Source organism: Anser brachyrhynchus, assembly GCF_964034855.1.
Source record: "Anser brachyrhynchus genome assembly, chromosome: 2".
NCBI lineage: Eukaryota > Metazoa > Chordata > Aves > Anseriformes > Anatidae > Anser > Anser brachyrhynchus.
In genome coordinates, this window is record NC_137695.1 from 62119420 (window position 1) to 62138658 (window position 19239).

Consider the following 19239-nt stretch of genomic DNA (forward strand, 5'->3'; position numbering starts at 1 on the left):
TGTAATTAGGAGAGGCTAAAAAGTAGTCAGAAAATGGATCTTCAGATGTTTTGGGCAAGACATTTTACCTGGGACTCTGATAAAGACATATATTTTATGACTTAGTGCTGCCTAGAGGAATCAGGGAAAACCTCTCTTGCTTAGCAGAGAACATATGAATGTTAATTGTAGCACAATTAGGAAAACACATGTAGTTGTTCTTCCTTTGCCTATAGGCTCTTTGATTTTGCACTGTTTGTGCTTGCATCTGTCATGGCAAGAGTTACACATGGTAGCTATTGAAACTAAATATCTGTCACATGTGCCAAAAAAAAAAGGTTCTTTTAGAGGTGAAAGCACATTGGTAAGTTTTCATTGTAATACTACTTTGGCTTCAGCAAAACAAACCTGTTACACTCTGTTTTTGACTGAAGGATGCCATTTAGTGAAACTTACAGAATAATGGAACATCCTGAGTTGGCAGGGACCTATAAGGATCATCGAGTCCAACTCCTGTCTCCACACAGGACCACCCAAAAATCAAACCCTTTGTCTGAGAGCATTGTCCAAATGCTTCTCCAACTCTGTCAGGTGCGGTGCCATGACCACTTCCCTAGGGAGCCTGTCCCAGTGCCTGACCAGCCTTTGAGTGCAGAACTTTTTCCTAACACCCAGCCTGACCCTCCCCTGTCGCAGCTCCATGTCGCTGTCCCCAGAGAGCAGAGCTCAGCGCCTTCCCCTCCGCTCCCCTCGCGAGGGAGCTGCAGGCTGCCATGAGGCCTCCTCAGCCTGCTCTGCTCTGGGCTGAACAAACCAAGGGACCTCAGCTGCTCCTCATACATCTTGCCCTCTAGACCTTTTACCATCACTGTAACCCTACTTTGGACACTCTCTAATACTTCTATGTCTGTATATTGTGGTGCCCAAAACTGCACACAGTACTCAAGGTGAGGCCACACCAGCATAGAATCAGAATTGTATTTTCTTAGCTGAGTCTTGCAGACTTCATTCACTATCACCAATAACAGCTACCAGCTGGGTTTAATGTCTGATTGCTATGCTTATGTGGTTATAACTAGATTGCAGCATGTTTCAGATTTTCTTCTCTGTCCATCTTTTGTCACCATAATGTAAGTTGGAGGTTGAAAGAAGAAAGTATCTCTGACTTCACAGTTACTGAAAGTGCACCTCTAAGTGAAGTATTTCTGAAAATTCGTAGCTGTTTCAGATCCCTTCTATAGATAGAATAGGAGATGGAATTACTTAATAAATATTGGTTGTGATATTAACTTTTAGAGAAGTTCCAGCATCAGGCTGAAAAAACTGATCTGGATGCCAAACTGTAAACAATAAAATTCATACATATTAGAGTCAAGTGACATAATTGTCACTGGTATGGTGAAAAATGAATTCTCTTGGCAAGTATTCTTTATAGATGCCTTTCATGATTGTCTTTAATCTTTTCTTTAATACTGTTGCAACATAATCTATCAAAATAAGTATGCTTTTTGATGTTGCCTGTGTTTTTTTTTTACAGGTAAAGCCCAGGAAGTAGAATCTGAATTGATAGAAAACCATCACATAGAGACAACGCAGTTGCATAAAAAAATCGCAGAAAAAGACGATGATCTAAAAAGAACTGTGGAAAAATATGAAGAAATGCTTGAGGTATCTTTCTGAAAAGTGATATGCCTACATACATTTCAAAATAATTCTTCTCCTTTTTTTCATTACAAAACTTGTCAGAAAATCAATGCATTCTAGTAAAGTTCTTCTGAATCTCACTGCTTGAATTATACTTTACATGTGTGGTGTCCTAGCTTCCAATTAAAATGTTTGTGTATGTTTTATGAACATGTAAAAACACCAGAAACCAGGTCCCGTCTCTGATTCAGGAAAAACTATCTGGTTAGGTCTTTGTCCTCAAGCAGTTTTTTCCGTGCTCCAGATTGAAATGAATGTAAGCAAGTTAAGTCTAAGCTCTACGAGATTTTGTTGCTGTTGTTTCTTGTAATATTTAAACAGTGTTTATATGTCATCCTCATGGTCTAGCTCCCTTCTGTGATACTCTATCTGCATTGGTACCATAGCCCTTAAAGTAAGGTTCTGTTCTGTGCCTCATGCAGTCTGTTTGTGTAGTTTTTATGCTGGTAAAGCTATTTTTTAGTTGTAAGTGAACAGTCCGTCTACAAGACATTTGCAGATAAACATAGTAACATTTTAACCAGAAGTTAGCAGCCAAGGATGCCTTCTGTTTTAGCCAGGTTAGGAGTTCAGGTAGAGCAAAAATGCCTGACTACAAAAGACTGAATGTTTTTTGGTGCTAGACTGTACATTGTATTGGGATGCAGGCTGTAATTTTGGTAATTTTAGTCCTGTTTTCACAAATAATCGTTAAAAAGATTGTTTCTTGAATAGTACCATTGGTAATAATTGTAAGAGAACTTGTGTTTATGCTCAGTTAACCAGTCCAAAGAGCTATATACTGAGCATGTCTGAGTGCTTTATGCTAAAAATCCCTAACTTGTAGGCAGATTGTATATTTTGCTCTATTTATGGACATCTGGCAATTTGGGTGGACATGGCAGGCTTATTCAAGTCCTAACTTTAAAGGTCCAAATAGGTCTGTGACTGGAAGTCATGCAAATATAATTCCTTTCTGTTTTCTCATACATTTAGTCTGTATGTATGTCAGAAACATACATGCTGTACATGGTGCATAATCTTGCAGATTTAGGCTAATTTGACTGTTTTGATTGGAGGACATGGACGATAATGTTAACACTGCAGTAAGCTGTAGTCTTGATATTTTAAATTTCAGACCAAGCATTTCTTTTTTTTTTTTTAGCTAATGGTGTATTTGTGTGTTTTTCTGTTACTTTGGGAAGAAAAAAAAAACAAAACAGAGAATTTGCCTTGTTAGCTGAAAAGATATTGCAAGAATCGCAAAAGTGGAAAATATTTATGTTAAATTGAGCATCTGTCCTGTTCATTGAGATCCCTACTAAAAATAGGAACATCTGCATCCACAGCTGTATGGATTTTCTCAATTTAATATAGAGTTACCAGTTATTACTCAAGGGATACCTGACTTGACTCATGGTAGGTTTGAGAAACTTTGCATCAAGACATTTATGCGGAGATGTTTCTCTGTCACAAATGGTAAGAAGATGAAGCAAAAATAATGCCAGTTGCAAGAATGAAGCTTGCTCATGTAATTGTGGAGCTTTTTGCTGGTTTTTAAATGTGGTTAATGATGCTAAAAATTAGACTAACTTGATGTGAGTATATATTAAAGACTAACAGGAATAATTCAGTCTGTTAATATGATTTATTTATGAAGTGGCACTTCTCTTGCTTTATTTGCTGTTTGCTTATCTTTCATGAGCATTTTTATCACATCGGATTTCATTAAAATCTCCCTAATTAAAAGACTTACAAAATCAGCATAGCCTGTAACTCGAGGGGTATGTCTTTTTTCTATAAGTAAACTAAAGTATGTAACTAAATTGAATGCTGTACTCCAGCTAGTTTATCTTAAGTCTGTCTTTGAGCTAAATATGCAATACCTGATTTCAGGTGTGTATTCTTTCATTTGTCATAATGTCTTCCATGTGAATAAGTATAGGCTCTGTGGCTTATTGAAGTCTTAGTCTATAACTTCAATTAAATCCAAATAGTATGTAGTTCATATGTTTTCAGAGTATGCCAGATGCTGTATAGAACAATAAGTTATTATTATAAACCCAGATTCTGTAGCATGTGAGAATCCCACATGATCTCTAAATGTTTCAAATTGAAAATCATAATCTCTATTCAGGGGCTTATACAAATAATGTGTTACAGGTAGGTCCCTTTTACAGAAGTATTGTTTGATTTTTTGAGTTGAGTTTCTTTTTCGCATTTCAGCTACCTTCTATGACTAAGAATGGTGTGCATGCAATTTTGATTTATCTGAACGGACAGTAGTCTAGAAAATGTAAGAATTTAGGTTCTTAGTGTAAAAAAAATAGAAACAACTGAATATACTATGTTTTGAGAGTTTTTAACTAGAACAGTATAACTATCCATAAAAGAAACTGTAGAAAAGTTTAATTGTTGATGTATTTTTGAGGACACAAGTCACGTGAAGAAAAAATAATGTGTGGGGGGGTCATGATGTTTGAGCCATGTTTTTAAGGTGGATATTCTTAAAACTTCTAGGCTGTAAAACTTCCTCACATACCATGACTTCCCATTCACTATCTTTTTTTTTTTAATTTGTTTTGTTGTGATGTGTGTTTTCAGCTTAGTCAATGTGGGGAGGATGCTTATTCTTAAGCAGAATACAAAGTGACCCTACAGGGAAATAATTGTTTTTTACTTACGGCTTACCCTAAATCTGTTAAAGCTGGACCAGCCTGCTAGTTCTCCAGTTACTTTTCCAGTGAATATTTTGTATCAGTATAGTTTGTACTCCAGAGATTTTGCATGGAATGAAAAATTTTGATCAGCAGTGTTTGGTAACAGTTGATTAATTGCATAAATTTGATCTGGTGCATATCGGAACAGGCAGCTCACTGCCATGCCTGGTTTGTGTGAATGAAGCTGAAGCTTTAATTTAGCTCGGCAATGGAGATCTGCAGTTTGAGTAGGAATTCTATTTCTTAAGCTTCCTAACATGTTATCTCACAAAAAGGCCAGAAGGAATATATTTTAAAAAAATACTTATTTTTGCAAAGTGCTAAATAGTTGGATTAAATTGCTAGGAATTAGATCATCCTATTTTCTCCTATAAATCTACTCATCTCGCTGTCATAAAAAAATACAGGAATGTTTGTTCCTTCTTTACCATTCTTGCCACTGCTTCTTCCCTCCATGCTGCCCAGTGCCCCCTCCCCAACCACCTCAGTGAACAGGAGGTTGCTGTTTCTGTAAAAAATAAATAAATAAATAAATAAAATAAATAAAATGCTTTAGGAACATCCTTGGGAGAGTTGGTGAGAAAAGGATTCAAGTTCTTGTCACTTCCAGAGTATAAGAGACAATTCTGTATCATTATGTGTCCCATTCATAAAGGTCATATGAGCAAGCACAATCTCTCCAGCAGTACACTGGATTACACTCAAACACTGTCGTAGTGCCAGGGAAAAATAGCTCTTTTTTGTAATTTTCAAAAAGATATCTGTAATCCTATGTAATCTGAATTGTTGAAGGCCTGCAAAATCTTGTTAAGCTCCTGTGGTTGTTCCGTGCTCTTTCGAAGTCCTGTAGTATAACTGGCCCTTAGAATGAATTTCAGACATACTCTGTTCTGTGTATGGCATAACTCTTTGGTTGCATTCAGTCCGTTGACATTAGGTCTTGAGTGGTTAGCTGATGATTAATTGTATAACCAGTATTTTGTCCTGTATTTTGAAGGCTCGTGAAGAAGAAATGACAGCAAAAGTTCATGAGTTGCAGGCACAGTTAGAAGAATTGCAAAAGGAGTACAAGCAAAGGATGGCAGAAGAGGAGCATCGAAACCATGAAAACGTGAGCTGGCATTAATGTTTGCTGTTATATCTCTAAGTGTGAAATGTTTAGTCTTCATAAAATTCTACAGTTTGCTCTTAATTGGATTTTATCTGTATACCTGGCCTTCACTTTCTCATACAGTTTGTTCTTTTAGATGTTCACTTTGTCCAAAGTGAGCCTGCTTTGAATCTGCAGTATTTGATGCTACCCTTTTTAATATATATATGAAAAAAAAAACTTTTTTTTTTTTAAATTATTGGGATGGGTTTTCTTTTGTCTTTAGTGTCTTTTTTTATGTTGATTTTACTGGACGCCCTTTTAGAACGAAAGGATATTGCATTATGTCATTTTTAATGTAATTTTTGTGAATTGAAATTCCAAACTGCATTGAAATAGTCCTTTGAATACATCAGGTGTGGACGGAGAACCCTTTGTTGAAGGAAGAGTTGGGTGCATGCTTTTTTGTCTTTCTGAAAACAGATTTTAGTTTGAGGAATTCTTTGATGGATAAAAATACTTCCTGTTATTACATTGAGAATAAGAAGAGTACATGAGGTGTTGTCATTGATCAGAAAATTCATTTTAGCCTTATTATTAGTTTTCATTTTGATAACAAGTACAAAAATATTTATATTATTACATCATTATACTATTGTGTTGTTATATATTATATATTTATAACAAGCACTAAAAGTATTTGACACTAAAAACTTACAGTACAGATAACCTCACTGTTCTTAGTTTTGACAGGAGATAATACAACTCCTAATGTTTGTCCCCTGTTGTACACTTATAACACCCTTTATATTACTGTTATTAAGTATTCCATGAAATGAGTGTTCTCATAACACGAAAAGCAGAAGAAATTTTAAATCATACAGAATCACAGAATCGTCTAGGTTGGAAGAGACCTCCAAGATCACCTAGTCCAACCTCTGACCTAACACTGACAAGTCCTTCAGTAAACCATATCACTAAGCTCAACATCTAAACGTCTTTTAAAGACCTCCAGGGATGGTGACTCAACCACTTCCCTGGGCAGCCCTTTCCAATGCCTAACAACCCTTTCAGTAAAGAAGTTCTTCCTAACAGCCAACCTAAACCTCCCCTGGCACAACTTTAGCCCATTCCCCCTCGTCCTGTCACCAGGCACGTGGGAGAATAGACCAACCCCCACCTCGCTACAGCCTCCTTTAAGGTACCTGCAGAGAGCGATAAGGTCGCCCCTGAGCCTCCTCTTCTCCAGGCTGAACGATCCCAGCTCCCTCAGCCGCCCCTCATAAGACTTGTTCTCCAGACCCCTCACCAGCCTCGTCGCCCTTCTCTGGACTCTCTCGAGCACCTCCATGTCCTTCTTGTAGCGAGGGGCCCAAAACTGAGCACAGTACTCGAGGTGCGGCCTCACCAGAGCCGAGTACAGGGGGACAATCACTTCCCAAGACCTGCTGGCCACGCTGCTTCTTACGCAAGCCAGGATGCTGTTGGCCTTGGCCACCTGAGCGCACTGCTGGCTCATATTTAGCTGCCTATCAACCAGTACTCCCAGGTCCTTCTCTGCCAGGCAGCTTTCCAACCACTCATCTCCCAGCCTGTAGCTCTGCTTGGGGTTGTTGTGCCCCAGGTGCAGGACCCGGCACTTGGCCTTGTTGAACTTCATACAGTTGACCTCAGCCCATCGGTCCAGCCTATCCAGATCCTCCTGCAGAGCCTTCCTTCCCTCGAGCAGATCGACACACGCACCTAACTTGGTGTCATCTGCAAACTTACTGAGGGTGCACTTGATCCTCTCATCCAGATCATCGATAAAGATATTAAAGAGGACTGCCCCCAATACTGAGCCCTGGGGGACTCCACTAGTGACCGGCCTCCAGCTGGGTTTGACTCCATTCACCACAACTCTTTGGGCCCAGCTATCCAGCCAGTTTTTAACCCAATGAAGCGTAAGCCAGTCCAAGCCACGAACAGCCAGTTTCTTGAGGAGAATGTTGTGGGAAACGGTATATATATATATGTATATATGTGTATATATATATATAAATGTTATTATATAATATAAAATTATAAAATATATAATATTATAAATATAATACATAATAAATATAATCCCTGCTGATGATAATCTAGCATAATCTTGTATGGAGGAAGATTCGTAATGGACCTCTAAACCCTAACCATGATTCTGAGAAATACTTGTATTTGGATTTTTTGCCTTTAGGACTTCTCCGTTAACTATGTTTCACTACTGACTTTGTTGTGGAAGTCTACCATAAATACATGCAGTCATTTAATATCATACATTAATTATCAAAATTACATATTCACTGATAGGACATGAAACTTACATCAAATCTATGTACCAGTGATGGTATTTGATATATTTCTCAGTTCTACTCAGAAGTGCATTGAAATCAAGAATTGTTGTTCATGTTATATTTCCTTGCCTTTCTTAATTTTTCCATGACTTGTCCTTGGTACGTTTTTCTGAAACTAATTTTGTTACACAATAACGTGTATTTGCAGCTTTACAGAGCTAGATGAGAAATCTGGACAGGGATGTGGACATACCTGAGCATAAGCATACAAATCCACACAGGGATTTGTGCAATCCACACAGTACGTGTGCAAATAATTCACCCCATAAATACTGTTTAGCAATTATTTTTATAGGTATATTTATGATTGGGTAATTTCAGTTTTTATTATCATCAGATAATCAGTGAGTTGATGTCTTTTATTTTAGCCTGTATACAGAATGATATATTCATTTTTTTTCTTATTTGCATTTTCATCTATTTTTGTTGTTGTTGTTCTAGGTGACAATAGCAGAACTTAAGGTAAGTTGAATTTTATGGATTTTTGCTTTCTAGATAGTGCTGTGTCACAGCAACTTGAAACTAGGAATACTCTTACGTTTCTGTGTATTAATTAAAAGGTGAAAGTTTATTGAAAAGTTACCTATCATATCCTCAGTAGTTTATTTATTTCTGTATGTGGCTGTTCTTTCAGGCACAGCTGGCACAGAAGACAACACTAGTCAATGATTCAAAGTTGAAAGAGCAGGAGCTCAAAGAGCAGGTAAAGGTTTGAATGAGGGAAAAAAGTATTCTTTTTGACTTGTATTTGCAATATTAAATGTTTCGTTCTTTTCAAATGATGATGTATTACATCTCCACACAGGAAGTATGAAACAAATATGCATGTAAAATAGTTTTGAGTCATACTATCAGAAGATCTGTGCACTTTTTCAAAGTATTCCTCTATCCTGTATCTATGAAAATACCAAATGTTTGTGATGCAAGTTATCAGAGATGTTTGCACAATGAAAAACATAACAAAATACTTCATAAAATTATGGTTCTCCTCTTCTTGTAAAGCAAATATTTTTTGATGTTAGGCAAAAAAAAAACCCACAACCCTCTTACGTGTTTGTGTATAAAATACACGTGCGTGTATCATGTCTGTATAGGTATATGTGTATGTATTCATAAAATTAGTTGTAGATACTCTCGTGTATATAAGTACAAACTTTTTCTTAGGTAGTTAGGCACAGTTTTTAATAACATTTTTTTGATGCTTGAGTTCATTAAAGAGCAAATGCATTTTGCTTTAATAGAATGTCATATTTAGCTGAAAATTCTTATGCTTAATTTTAGCTTCTTGAAAGCACCAGTTCTCATCTTGACTGTTCTCTGTTTAGATTCACGTACTGGAAGACCGGCTGAAAAATTTTGAGAAGAATGTTTATGTCACATCAGTTGGAACACCATATAGAGGTAAATACACAGTTTTCTTCACATAAGTTTTTTCTTTGTTTGAAAAATACCCTTTGGTTTAGAGTACTTATTAATAATATCAGTCTTTCTGAAACAATCTTAAAATGTTTTTGTGACATCTTGTCCCTGTTTTCTTTTCTGTTGTAATAGAGTTGGTGTGTGATTTCAGAAGAGCAAATCATGTAGCATTTTGTTTGATGCCTGTTTTTATGTCTTACAGTTATGAGAGCACTTTATCAAAGTTCTTGAGGTTTCTGTATCCCCAGCGGGAGTGATATAGGCAGTGTCAGTAAAAATGGGATGGAGGGGAATTATTTGTCGTGTTGAATTAATATATATTTATGACTCTTTAAAAATCTTAACAATACAAATACTAGATTTCACAGTATTTCTGTGATCTGCAAGATTTGTCCTGACATCTTGATCACAGTAATATTATCTCATATTTCATAGAATCATTAAGGTTGGAAAAGACCTCCAAGATCATCTGGTCCAATCATCACCCTACCACCAGTATCACACACTAAACCTTGTCCCTAAGTGCCAGGTCCAACTTTTCCTTAAACACCCCCAGGGACGGTGACGCCACCACTTCCCTGGGCAACCCGTTCCAATGCCTGACTGCTCTTTCTGAGAAGAAATGTCTCCTGATTTCCAACCTAACCCTCGCCTGGTACAACTTGAGGCCATTACCTCTAGTCCTGTTACTAGTTATCTGTGAGAAGAGACCAACCCCCAGCTCCCCACACCTTCCTTTCAGGAAGTTATAGAGAGCAATAAGGCCTTCCCTGAGCCTCCTCTTCTCCAGACTAAACAACCCCAGTTTCCGCAGCTGCTCCTTACAGGACTTGTGTTCCAGAACACAAGTCCGTATTTGTTAAGAACACTCCTGTAAAGAGTCATAGTCATAGGTTGGTGTACTCCTTTTTGTTTCTTCATATGTGTCCTCAATCTCCTGCCTTATGCGTAGTTTGTGAGATAGCTAAAGCTTGTCTCTTGGCCTCGTACTACAGTTCTACAGGTTCCTTGATAACCCTATAGCTAACACAGATCAAAAGTACTTTATTGGAAAAAATATTAACACTTGCAGTTATTTCAATTTTTCTTACATCTGCTGTTTCCCTATTTCGCCACTGCTGTTCTTCCATCCTTTTAAAGTAAAGCATTTTTACAAACAAACAAGAAAATCAGAAATTGAGGCCTGTCAGGACTAAGTAGACTTGTTTGACTATCTTAAATTCAGAATCTCTATTATATCAGTTCATCTTTTCTGCATTTACTCTGAAACCTAAATACATGTAATGTCTGAATTCAGATGAATTGACATAACATTAACTCATAGTCAAGAAAAACAACACAATCTAAGCAAAAACATTTTAAGTGCATCTGTTATGAGTAAAGAAGTAAAGATGCACAGATTTTCATTTAAGAAACGAAATTTCAGGAGTAGCGTATTGTAAAGTCTATTGAAGTAAATGTACTGATCCATTCTATTTTAAGCTTTGGTAAATTGCTCTCAGTAAGTTTTAGGCATTTGGCATGATTATGGTCACTACTATGGTGTTTCTTAGTTGATTACATTTTATTCCATTCACTTTCTGGCTAAGAGTAACTTAGATTGTTGTCAGTGACTCTCAGTATAAATATACTCTTATTTTTTGTTGACACAGATGGAAACCTTCACCGTACTGATGTTTCTCTCTTTGGAGAGCCTACTGAGTTTGAATACTTGAGGAAAGTGCTCTTTGAATATATGATGGGTCGTGAGACTAAGGTATGGAAACTTGTATACAGGGACATGTGATTTGGGTTAAAATGAAGTTGAGCTCCCTTGCTGTACAGATTTGAAACACCATGTGTTTGTGATTCATCACATGTTGTCTGTTACTGTCACTGGATTCAACAAGCTTTTTTTTTCCACCCAAAGAGGCATGGTCCGTATCTTCACAAACTTCATCAGCATGCTGAGATGAAGCACAGGGGAAACAAAAGGGGAGAAGACTGGGGAGGGAAAGGGAGGGAGTATCAAATCTCTCACCAAGATACTTATGGAGACTAAAACCTCAATAGGTAGGTATGGTTTTACTAGCAAAAGCCCTGTTGTCAGTCAAACTTAGTGTACTTTGAATGCTGGTATGCATTATATTAGCAGAAGTACTCTTTTGATGTCATCTTAATGCAAACAGGATAAGTAAGAGTTGCATTAAATAACAGCTTGTTAGTAGCTCTGAAGATAGTGAAATACTTCTTTAATTGTTCCTTAAAGATGTTTTATAAGGCTCCCAAATCTGTATACCTTCTCTAGAGAGTATTAATTTGCTTTTAAAAGCAGTGAAAAGCTGCACAGTAGGCTCTTATTGGATGCTGAAAAGCTTGTGAAATCATTCCTAAGTTGGGATTTTACTAGCTTATAACAATACTGATGCTTAGAGATTGACCAGATTCAAAAGAGGTATGTCATAACACAAACATTTTTCTTGGATGATAGATGCTATGTGGATGAATGTATTTTTTTTTTCCTCCCTGGAGTTTTTCCATTCTTTGTAGTACTGCTTTCAGCTTGGACTACTATTAAGCAGAGAGATTTCAGGCAGGTTTGTGTGTTAATTAGGTTTGTTCTCACTGTGCTGTGTACAGAATAAAACTTGGTCTATGCAAGACTTCTTGTCCTTATGGGATCCCTCTTTCTCTTTCTTTTTATCCCTTTCCTTACTTTGATATTAACTCCATTTTTATTAAAAATATAAATGCCAGCTCAAAAAAAAAAAAGTATTATTAGTTAGCTTCTCTTCACAAGCCTGTGGCTCACTGGACGGCTCTCTTACTTTAATAGCATCTGATTGAAATCATTAAAGAAAAATATGTACGTTGATGGATGTTATGTTTTTGAATTGTGAGGGACATAGACAAGAGAGAATGTTTAAAAAGAATTTGTCAGCAATGCTTCAATTTCACCCAACCCTTGAGACATCAGTGGATGACTCTTGCAGATAGCTGATGCAAGTAGCAAAGTTGCATTCAAGGAAACCTAATTTGAAACCTCTTTTGTCACTCATTAATGCTGTTTCTTATTGGGCTTTAAAATATTACTGTACGTGCCTCAAAACTTTGGAAAATAAAACTGATTTTATTTTCCTTTTCAGCAGGGACATACTAAAATTTGCAGCAGACTTGTTCAATAACAGCAACAAACATGCTAAAGTAAATTGATTTTAGGTCTCTTCTGCCATTCTTTCAGTTGCTTAGATGAGAAGATATATCCATCTTATATATATCTTTCATATAAGAGTAAATACATAACGTAAGCAAATATGAATAAATATATATATTTATTTGCCCTGGAGAATACACTGTATTTAACCAGAAGGTGCCATACAACATTTCCACACACAGGCTCCTAAAAGCAGATGAGTATTTGGGGGCGGAGGGGGGAAGATGGAAATTTAGTTCCTGCAATAACTTTAGAAGGCATTGTTTTAAAGTTGATATAATTGAATGGGGAAATGCATTTAATTCAAACAAGCAGAAGAACTTACTTCAAAGCACTACAAATTTTAGCTTTGGGAAATTAGATTTAGATAAGTGATGGAGAATGACAAGCTTATTCAAACTGAATGTGATTGTATTCCTCTCTGTTGTGTGTTTATACTAATATGGTTACCTCTTAGCAGTATTTATGTGAAGATAAACGTTCTTACATATTGCAAAAAAGGGAAAAATTTCTTGTATTGTCTAGTCCTGATCAAGACTGTAGTTGTACTGGCATTTGCTAATGGAAAACTTAAATGGAATGAAAGCTAGCATTTTACTAATTCAAATATGAAAGTATTTTGATGGTTTCTTCACTTTTGCCTTAAATAGTATTTACAAGCTGATACCATGTGCTTGTTGTTCAACCATTAGACATGTGACTAGTAGAAGTGAGCTTAGTGTCTGTTCTCCTGAGGATTGTGTTTTGTCTTATTTACTGAACTATGTCTTGAAAGCTGTTTGGTTTCTTCCTGCTGTGCTAATTGGAGAACCATGAGCAATGGTGATGTGATTGATAAAATGTTTAAATATATAGTCTGAATGTGTTCATAAAGCATTGATAAGCATTTATTTAAATTCTCAACAGAGTCCTTGAGTTAAAAGATCTCTACTGAGATACACCTCTTTGGTGCAGACGTACCCTCCTCCTAGCCTTGGTTTTCTGGGACTAGGCGAGGCAGTTTTTTCTGGTTTTCTCTTGTAAGATGTGTGGTCTATTACCCAGATCATTCTAGTGGCTCTACTTTGTGCAGGGTATCCTTCTGGAGTACAAATAAATACTCCATGTCTCAAAGGTGGTTTAGCAGTGAAATCAGCGATCTCAATGGGCATGATTTGCTCTTCTTTGACAGAAGTTCAGCAGAAGCTGTGTAACTATACAGGACAGTTTGTCATCAGTGTGGCCTGATAAATGATTCTGGAATTGTATCGAGCAGAGCGACAAACGAGTGTGTCACTTGTCTTGAAGTGCTGGAGACTAACTAACACTCAGGAATTACAATCATGATGTATAATCTATATAACCTGCAACCTGTCGCAGTCATAAACTGTTTGACCAATGTACACACGTGCCTTTGGGGTTTTCTGTTGTCCTTCCCTGCAGCCCATCTTGTTTGTTTGTTTGTTTCCCTCTTCCTTGGCAGGTCTGATGAAATGAAATGAGATGGCATGCTTAGAAAAAGCTGGCAAATTGTTGAGAATATCTGAATTTGGAGATATATGGCACAAACCATTAGGTTCAATAAAACTACATTTTCTACAGCCATGCGAACAGTTGAACTGTCCAGCTCTCCTGCACACTTAATATTAAGTCTTGCAGAATTCCTAGAGGACCGTTTTGGCAGATCCTTCTACTTGTAACTTCATTATGCTGTTTGGAGTCTGTTTTGAGGTCTGAAAGTCAGTCTGAGTGTTGTATGTGTATAATAAATGTGTTTTGATCTGCTCGATACAGGGGAGAATGGAATAGAGTGGAAGTGTGTTCTGTTAGACTTGCTTTGGGCTTTGCTGCTCTCCAGCAGAGATGAAAAATTCATGCAGATCTTTTTTTGGCACCTGGACACACTTTTGTGCATTGTGGAATAACGGGATATTTCTATAGAAGTCAGTTGTGATTTTTGAAGAGTCTACCTTTGACCAGTCCCTCTCAAATTGTAGAGAGACTGATGGATATCATTGTAACAGTATTTTTTATGGAGATCGCCTACCCAAATATATAGACCTCAGAAAAAGAAATGGGGATGCAAGGTAGAATCTCTTATAATAAGACTGGTTATTGTATTTGTTAAAGCTAAGGGTCCATCCGTAGGTAGATATGGAGATGCGTGCACTGTAAAATATGTGTAGGTATTCACACTTAGAGTTACTAGATTTTGTTTCTATTATAGTGAAATAGACTGCTTGAGAAATGACTATGCAACTGTGAATAGTATTGAATAATTCTGTTTTAGAATCTCCCTTGTGGCTTCAAGAACTTGGAAAATTTCAAGTCATTGATAGTGGTGAATTACAAAACGCACATTTACAGGAAGTAAGGTTTTAGAAAGTGTCTAAAGCATCTGTGCTTTCATGCAGTATTTGCTGTGTTTGTAGATTTTTTGTTAATGTTTGCATGCCATTGTGTCCTGTAGAAAACTGTTGAGAGGGTTTTCTTGGTAGCTCTGTTGTAAGGTGTCATAAGGAATAGATTCTAAGCTTGGTGCTTTCTTTCAGTCCTAGATAATTGTGATGAAGTTTTTTATAAATGAAGTCAGAAAAGCATGATGTCAGTTTGTGACACTGAGCATGTTCCTCTGTGCATCTGGGTACTGCAGTAGAGGCACTTCTAAATTATGGGAACTATTTGTCAAAATGAAGGTTTTTGAACTGAAAGTGGTCAACAGGACTATTTTTTTTTTCTTTTCATTTTTATCCCTAGTTAATGATATACGGAAACAGTTGTTGCAAATCAGGGAGTTACCTGTTGATTTTAGCTGTGGTCATTTTTGTCATGCGGCTGCTTTGTTGCTGCAGTCTCCCTCTTCACTCCACATGTGAGGCTGGTAATAAACAGTAGACCTCCAGAGCAGCAATCTTATCTCACCCACATTGTTGAAGAGCAGCAGTTACTGCTTTCGTAGCAGTCACCTTCTGTTTAAGCTGCACTGTGGTTATTGCTTTGACCTTTCTTGTAAAAGTCAGCAGAACCTTGTTTAGTGCCTTTTGGAATTTTTTGTTCCCGCTAATCTGTTTTTAAAAGAGAAATAATCATTGCTTGTTTTGCACAACGGTTTGACATTTTGACATACTCCATCTGAGGCGATCTAAATGATTTGCTATTTAAATATGACATTCTGTGTACCCGCTAAAAATATTTAGACAACTGCTGTTCCATGTCTCACATTTGGATCTGCTTTCTCAGTGTTTAATTTCTTTGTGTTTCTTTACAAAATATTTGAATGATAGGAATATAGTTGGATTCATAAGGACTCTTTCAGGTGCAGCGTGCCTCAAATGTGCTTTCCAGGAGCACCATATAAGGATGAAATGTGGTAGGAGCAGGATTTGCAACAGTATGATTGTGATTTCTTCATTAATGGAGTTTAAGTAGATACAATGGAGCTAACGTCATATTAAAGTAGCTGCAGTTTGTGACAATGTGAAATGAAGACTCTTCATGGTTTCTGTGTAATTCACATAATGTATGATGTCATGCAAATATGTGTATCTCATGGTTATATCTTACTCCTTTCAATATGTTTTCTGTTGACATTACTAAAAATAGCATCCAGTATTCTGAAGTGAAATGCATTTTAAAATATTACAAAGCATTTTAGGGCACATGAAATTGATTATAGATGATCTGTTTCCTTTTAGACAATGGCCAAGGTTATAACAACAGTTCTGAAGTTCCCAGCTGATCAGACTCAGAAGATACTAGAACGAGAAGATGCTCGACCATTGGTAAGTTGTGAAAGCAAAGTGTAGTTATGCAAAAGAGATGAGGTAGCAAGAATAAGAAGTTGGAAGCTTTCTTTAGGTCTCCCTTTCTCCCTTTGCTCATTCAAGAGAACTTATCTACTCCTCTTTTTCTTCTTCAGTGGAATGTCAAATCCTGGCAGTAGATTTGAGTTTACAGCAAAAGGGGGGGGCGGGGGGTGAGACCAAGCATATTTTCTTAGCTAGAATTTCATATCACTGGTTAAAACATACTTGTGAAAGCTGTGGTACAACAGAGCAAAGCAAGTTCAGTCACTGCTACTATTATGCAGATCAATTTTCATACCGAAAAAGTAATCCGAGAGAAAATTCATGTTTCTTAAACTCAGAAGTTTCTGTGGATTCATAGCAGTTTTCATGAAAAAAAAGATTATTTTTTTTTTACAGCCCTAGGATAAAATTTCTGACAAAAGCAAGAGCAATGTTTGCTTGTAGAATAGAAAACTGATTAGCTCACTCATCTGGGATATGCATGATTGAAGTGAAATATATACATTTAGGTTAGTTTTATGTCAGTATCCTAATAAGTTGGTTTTTTTTATTATTATTATTTTTTTGTACTTAACATCAAAATATGTCAGGTTCACTCTCAGTAAGGACAGATCAAAATAACAATCTTAGGCACTTTGGTAACAGAGCACAGAAACCCTTTCTCCAACTCTGTCTTGCCATCAGTGCTGAGTAATACTCAGCAGTACTGTAGCAATATTGGATCTTGCACAATTGTGAGGGAAGAAGTAAAATGATGACAATTAATCTGCATAGATACATGCAAGATACATGCATTAGAGAATAAAATTGGTTGAACTCTGAATAGAGAATGATTCTTTTTAATTGACCCTAAATAAAGACTGCTTTTGTTGTTGTTTTGGGTATTATTGCCCCCCCCCCCCCCCCCAAATTTTGTGAGGGATAGAATGGAATGGTATTTACCAGGAAGGTGAATTTGGAATTGAGAAGCAGAGCACAAAGAGAGGAATATATGAGCATAAACATTTCTTTGGTCTACTCTTACTACTTTATGTTGTGGAGGTATTTTTCATTAAGACAAAAACTGCAGTAATACTCTTTCTAAATTGTATCTGAAGTCGACATTGTGATCCACCTCTTTTTGGGTCACTGAGTAAAACATTTAGGAATTAAAATGAGAGAACAAAATTCTGTTTTTCTCACGGGCCTTTTGTATATATTTAACACTTTTAGGAACAGAATTAAAAAAAAAATAGTGAACATTTTCACTTGTAGTTGCAATTTACATAATGCTACTACGTGTCGTAGTTGCATTAAAATTTGGATGTAGAAAAATACCATTTCATCTGCTTGAAGTATCAAATGAGGAAAGTGTTTGATACTTCAACATTTTACTGTATACTTTGTAGCCTTGATAGTCTTGCTATCTTAAGTGTTCAATATACTTTTGAAATGATGTAAATGCTGTTAATAGTACAGCTCTAGTAAGTCTTGTGCATCCCAAACATGGTCTCAGGAAGCTCTCGTTTAAACCACTTTCACCTCTGCCGTATTATTTGAAATTAACACTATTCTTGCTTCGGAAATAATACGACAAAATATAGTTATTGCTTTCTTAAGACACACTTTTCTTTTGGCAAGCACCAGTAATACTTTTCCGAAGTATTTTTGAGTTGGTTAAAAGTGAGGTTAGAGAGATGGACCATATTTTTCGGTCCCTTCAGCTTTTTGGTATTTGAAACCTGGTCTTCCTGAAACAGATACTTGAAAATTTTCTTTAGTATGAGAAGTTGCAACTTGAATTCATTCAACAGGTTTTGGTCCTTGGGTTTAAATTGTGGCTAGAACATACTTTGAATTACTTTGCAGACTGCAAGTGCTTTGATTGTTAAGGATATCATAATTGAAAGAACGTAATGTCCTGATCAAAACTTCTTGGATTTCACATAGCAGTCCCTTCTTGGCTCAGATCTAGCCTATCAATTTTTCTCCTTTCCAAGTCCACAAAGATAAAGTTAGACATCTAACAGAAACTCAAATATTAGGGCATGTTATGCGTGCAACTAATGAAAGACTTAGTAATTTTTTTTTTCAATTTCAAAGTTAAGTGTTTGTTTACTGAAGGATAAATTAATATTTCTGGCGAGTCTTTTGTAATTCTGTTAAAGACTAAAAAGAGTGGAACAGTTGTCATAAATTATTCCATTAAGAGAGATCTTTGGGGTTGGTTTGCTTGCTGACATTTACTAACATGATCATAGTGTTTCTCCACATAATACCAGAATGATGTTGGTATTTGAAAATACCCAGTCTTTAGTTCTCATGAGTAATAATTGTCTAAGTTTACAACGTGAATGTGCTTTTTTAACATAAAGCTTAGTTGTTTTTGTATGTTCATTTATAGCCAAAAGTTTTATAACTAATTTTAATGTGTAAATTGCTAATTATCTGTGCGAGAAAGAATAAACATGCATATGTTAGGAAGTGTCTATGAGTACTTACGCTTTTAACATCTGGGTGGGTCTTTCTTAAATGTGGGCGTTTAAGAGGTTTCTGTTGAAAACTTTAACAAATTTCAAGGTAAATAAACATATGTTAGACCCATATATCTGTATCACTAATCTGTTTTTTTTTTTTTTTTTACTACATAATATCATAGTCTAACTGCGGCAATCTCATTTGTAAGCAGTAGATGTCCACAGAGTTCTTACCTACACTGTTAACCACGTAGTCCAATAAGCTGTTTTCTTCCTGGCTTTGTAGTTTGCCTCACCTCGCAGTGGTATCTTCTGAATATTCCATCAGTCTGTGCTTAGTTAGCATGTGGGTGAGTGAAGACTAATACATACTTGTTTTATTTGGAGATGAAACCCGTAGTATGACAGTAATCATTCTTCTCTTTTTTTTTTTCTTGCATGCTTTTGTTCGTTAAAAACATTCTCAAACGTTTTTGTCCTGTAAGTGTATGATAAACTTTGTTCTACTTTTAATCATGTTTTGCTTTACAAAGCCA

At 36.4% G+C, this 19239-nt stretch overlaps 1 protein-coding gene across 5 annotated transcripts in view; it reads left to right on the forward strand.

Moving 5' to 3' along the window:
* GOLGA4 (golgin A4) overlaps window positions 1–19239 on the forward strand; it is a 64102-nt gene that overhangs the window by 41611 nt on the left and 3252 nt on the right. For 2 of the 5 annotated variants that reach the window (XM_080580523.1, XM_080580527.1), the window contains 8 exons: window positions 1517–1647; window positions 5380–5493; window positions 8289–8309; window positions 8482–8550; window positions 9173–9248; window positions 10919–11022; window positions 16134–16220; window positions 18886–19026. In XM_080580523.1, the coding sequence (XP_080436649.1) occupies window positions 1517–1647; window positions 5380–5493; window positions 8289–8309; window positions 8482–8550; window positions 9173–9248; window positions 10919–11022; window positions 16134–16220; window positions 18886–18918 (635 nt within the window). In that variant the 3' untranslated portion in view covers window positions 18919–19026. Of the gene's footprint in view, window positions 1–1516; window positions 1648–5379; window positions 5494–8288; window positions 8310–8481; window positions 8551–9172; window positions 9249–10918; window positions 11023–16133; window positions 16221–18885; window positions 19054–19239 lie in introns of those variants that run through there. The other 3 variants (XM_080580525.1, XM_080580526.1, XM_080580524.1) reach the window with 2 other exon arrangements.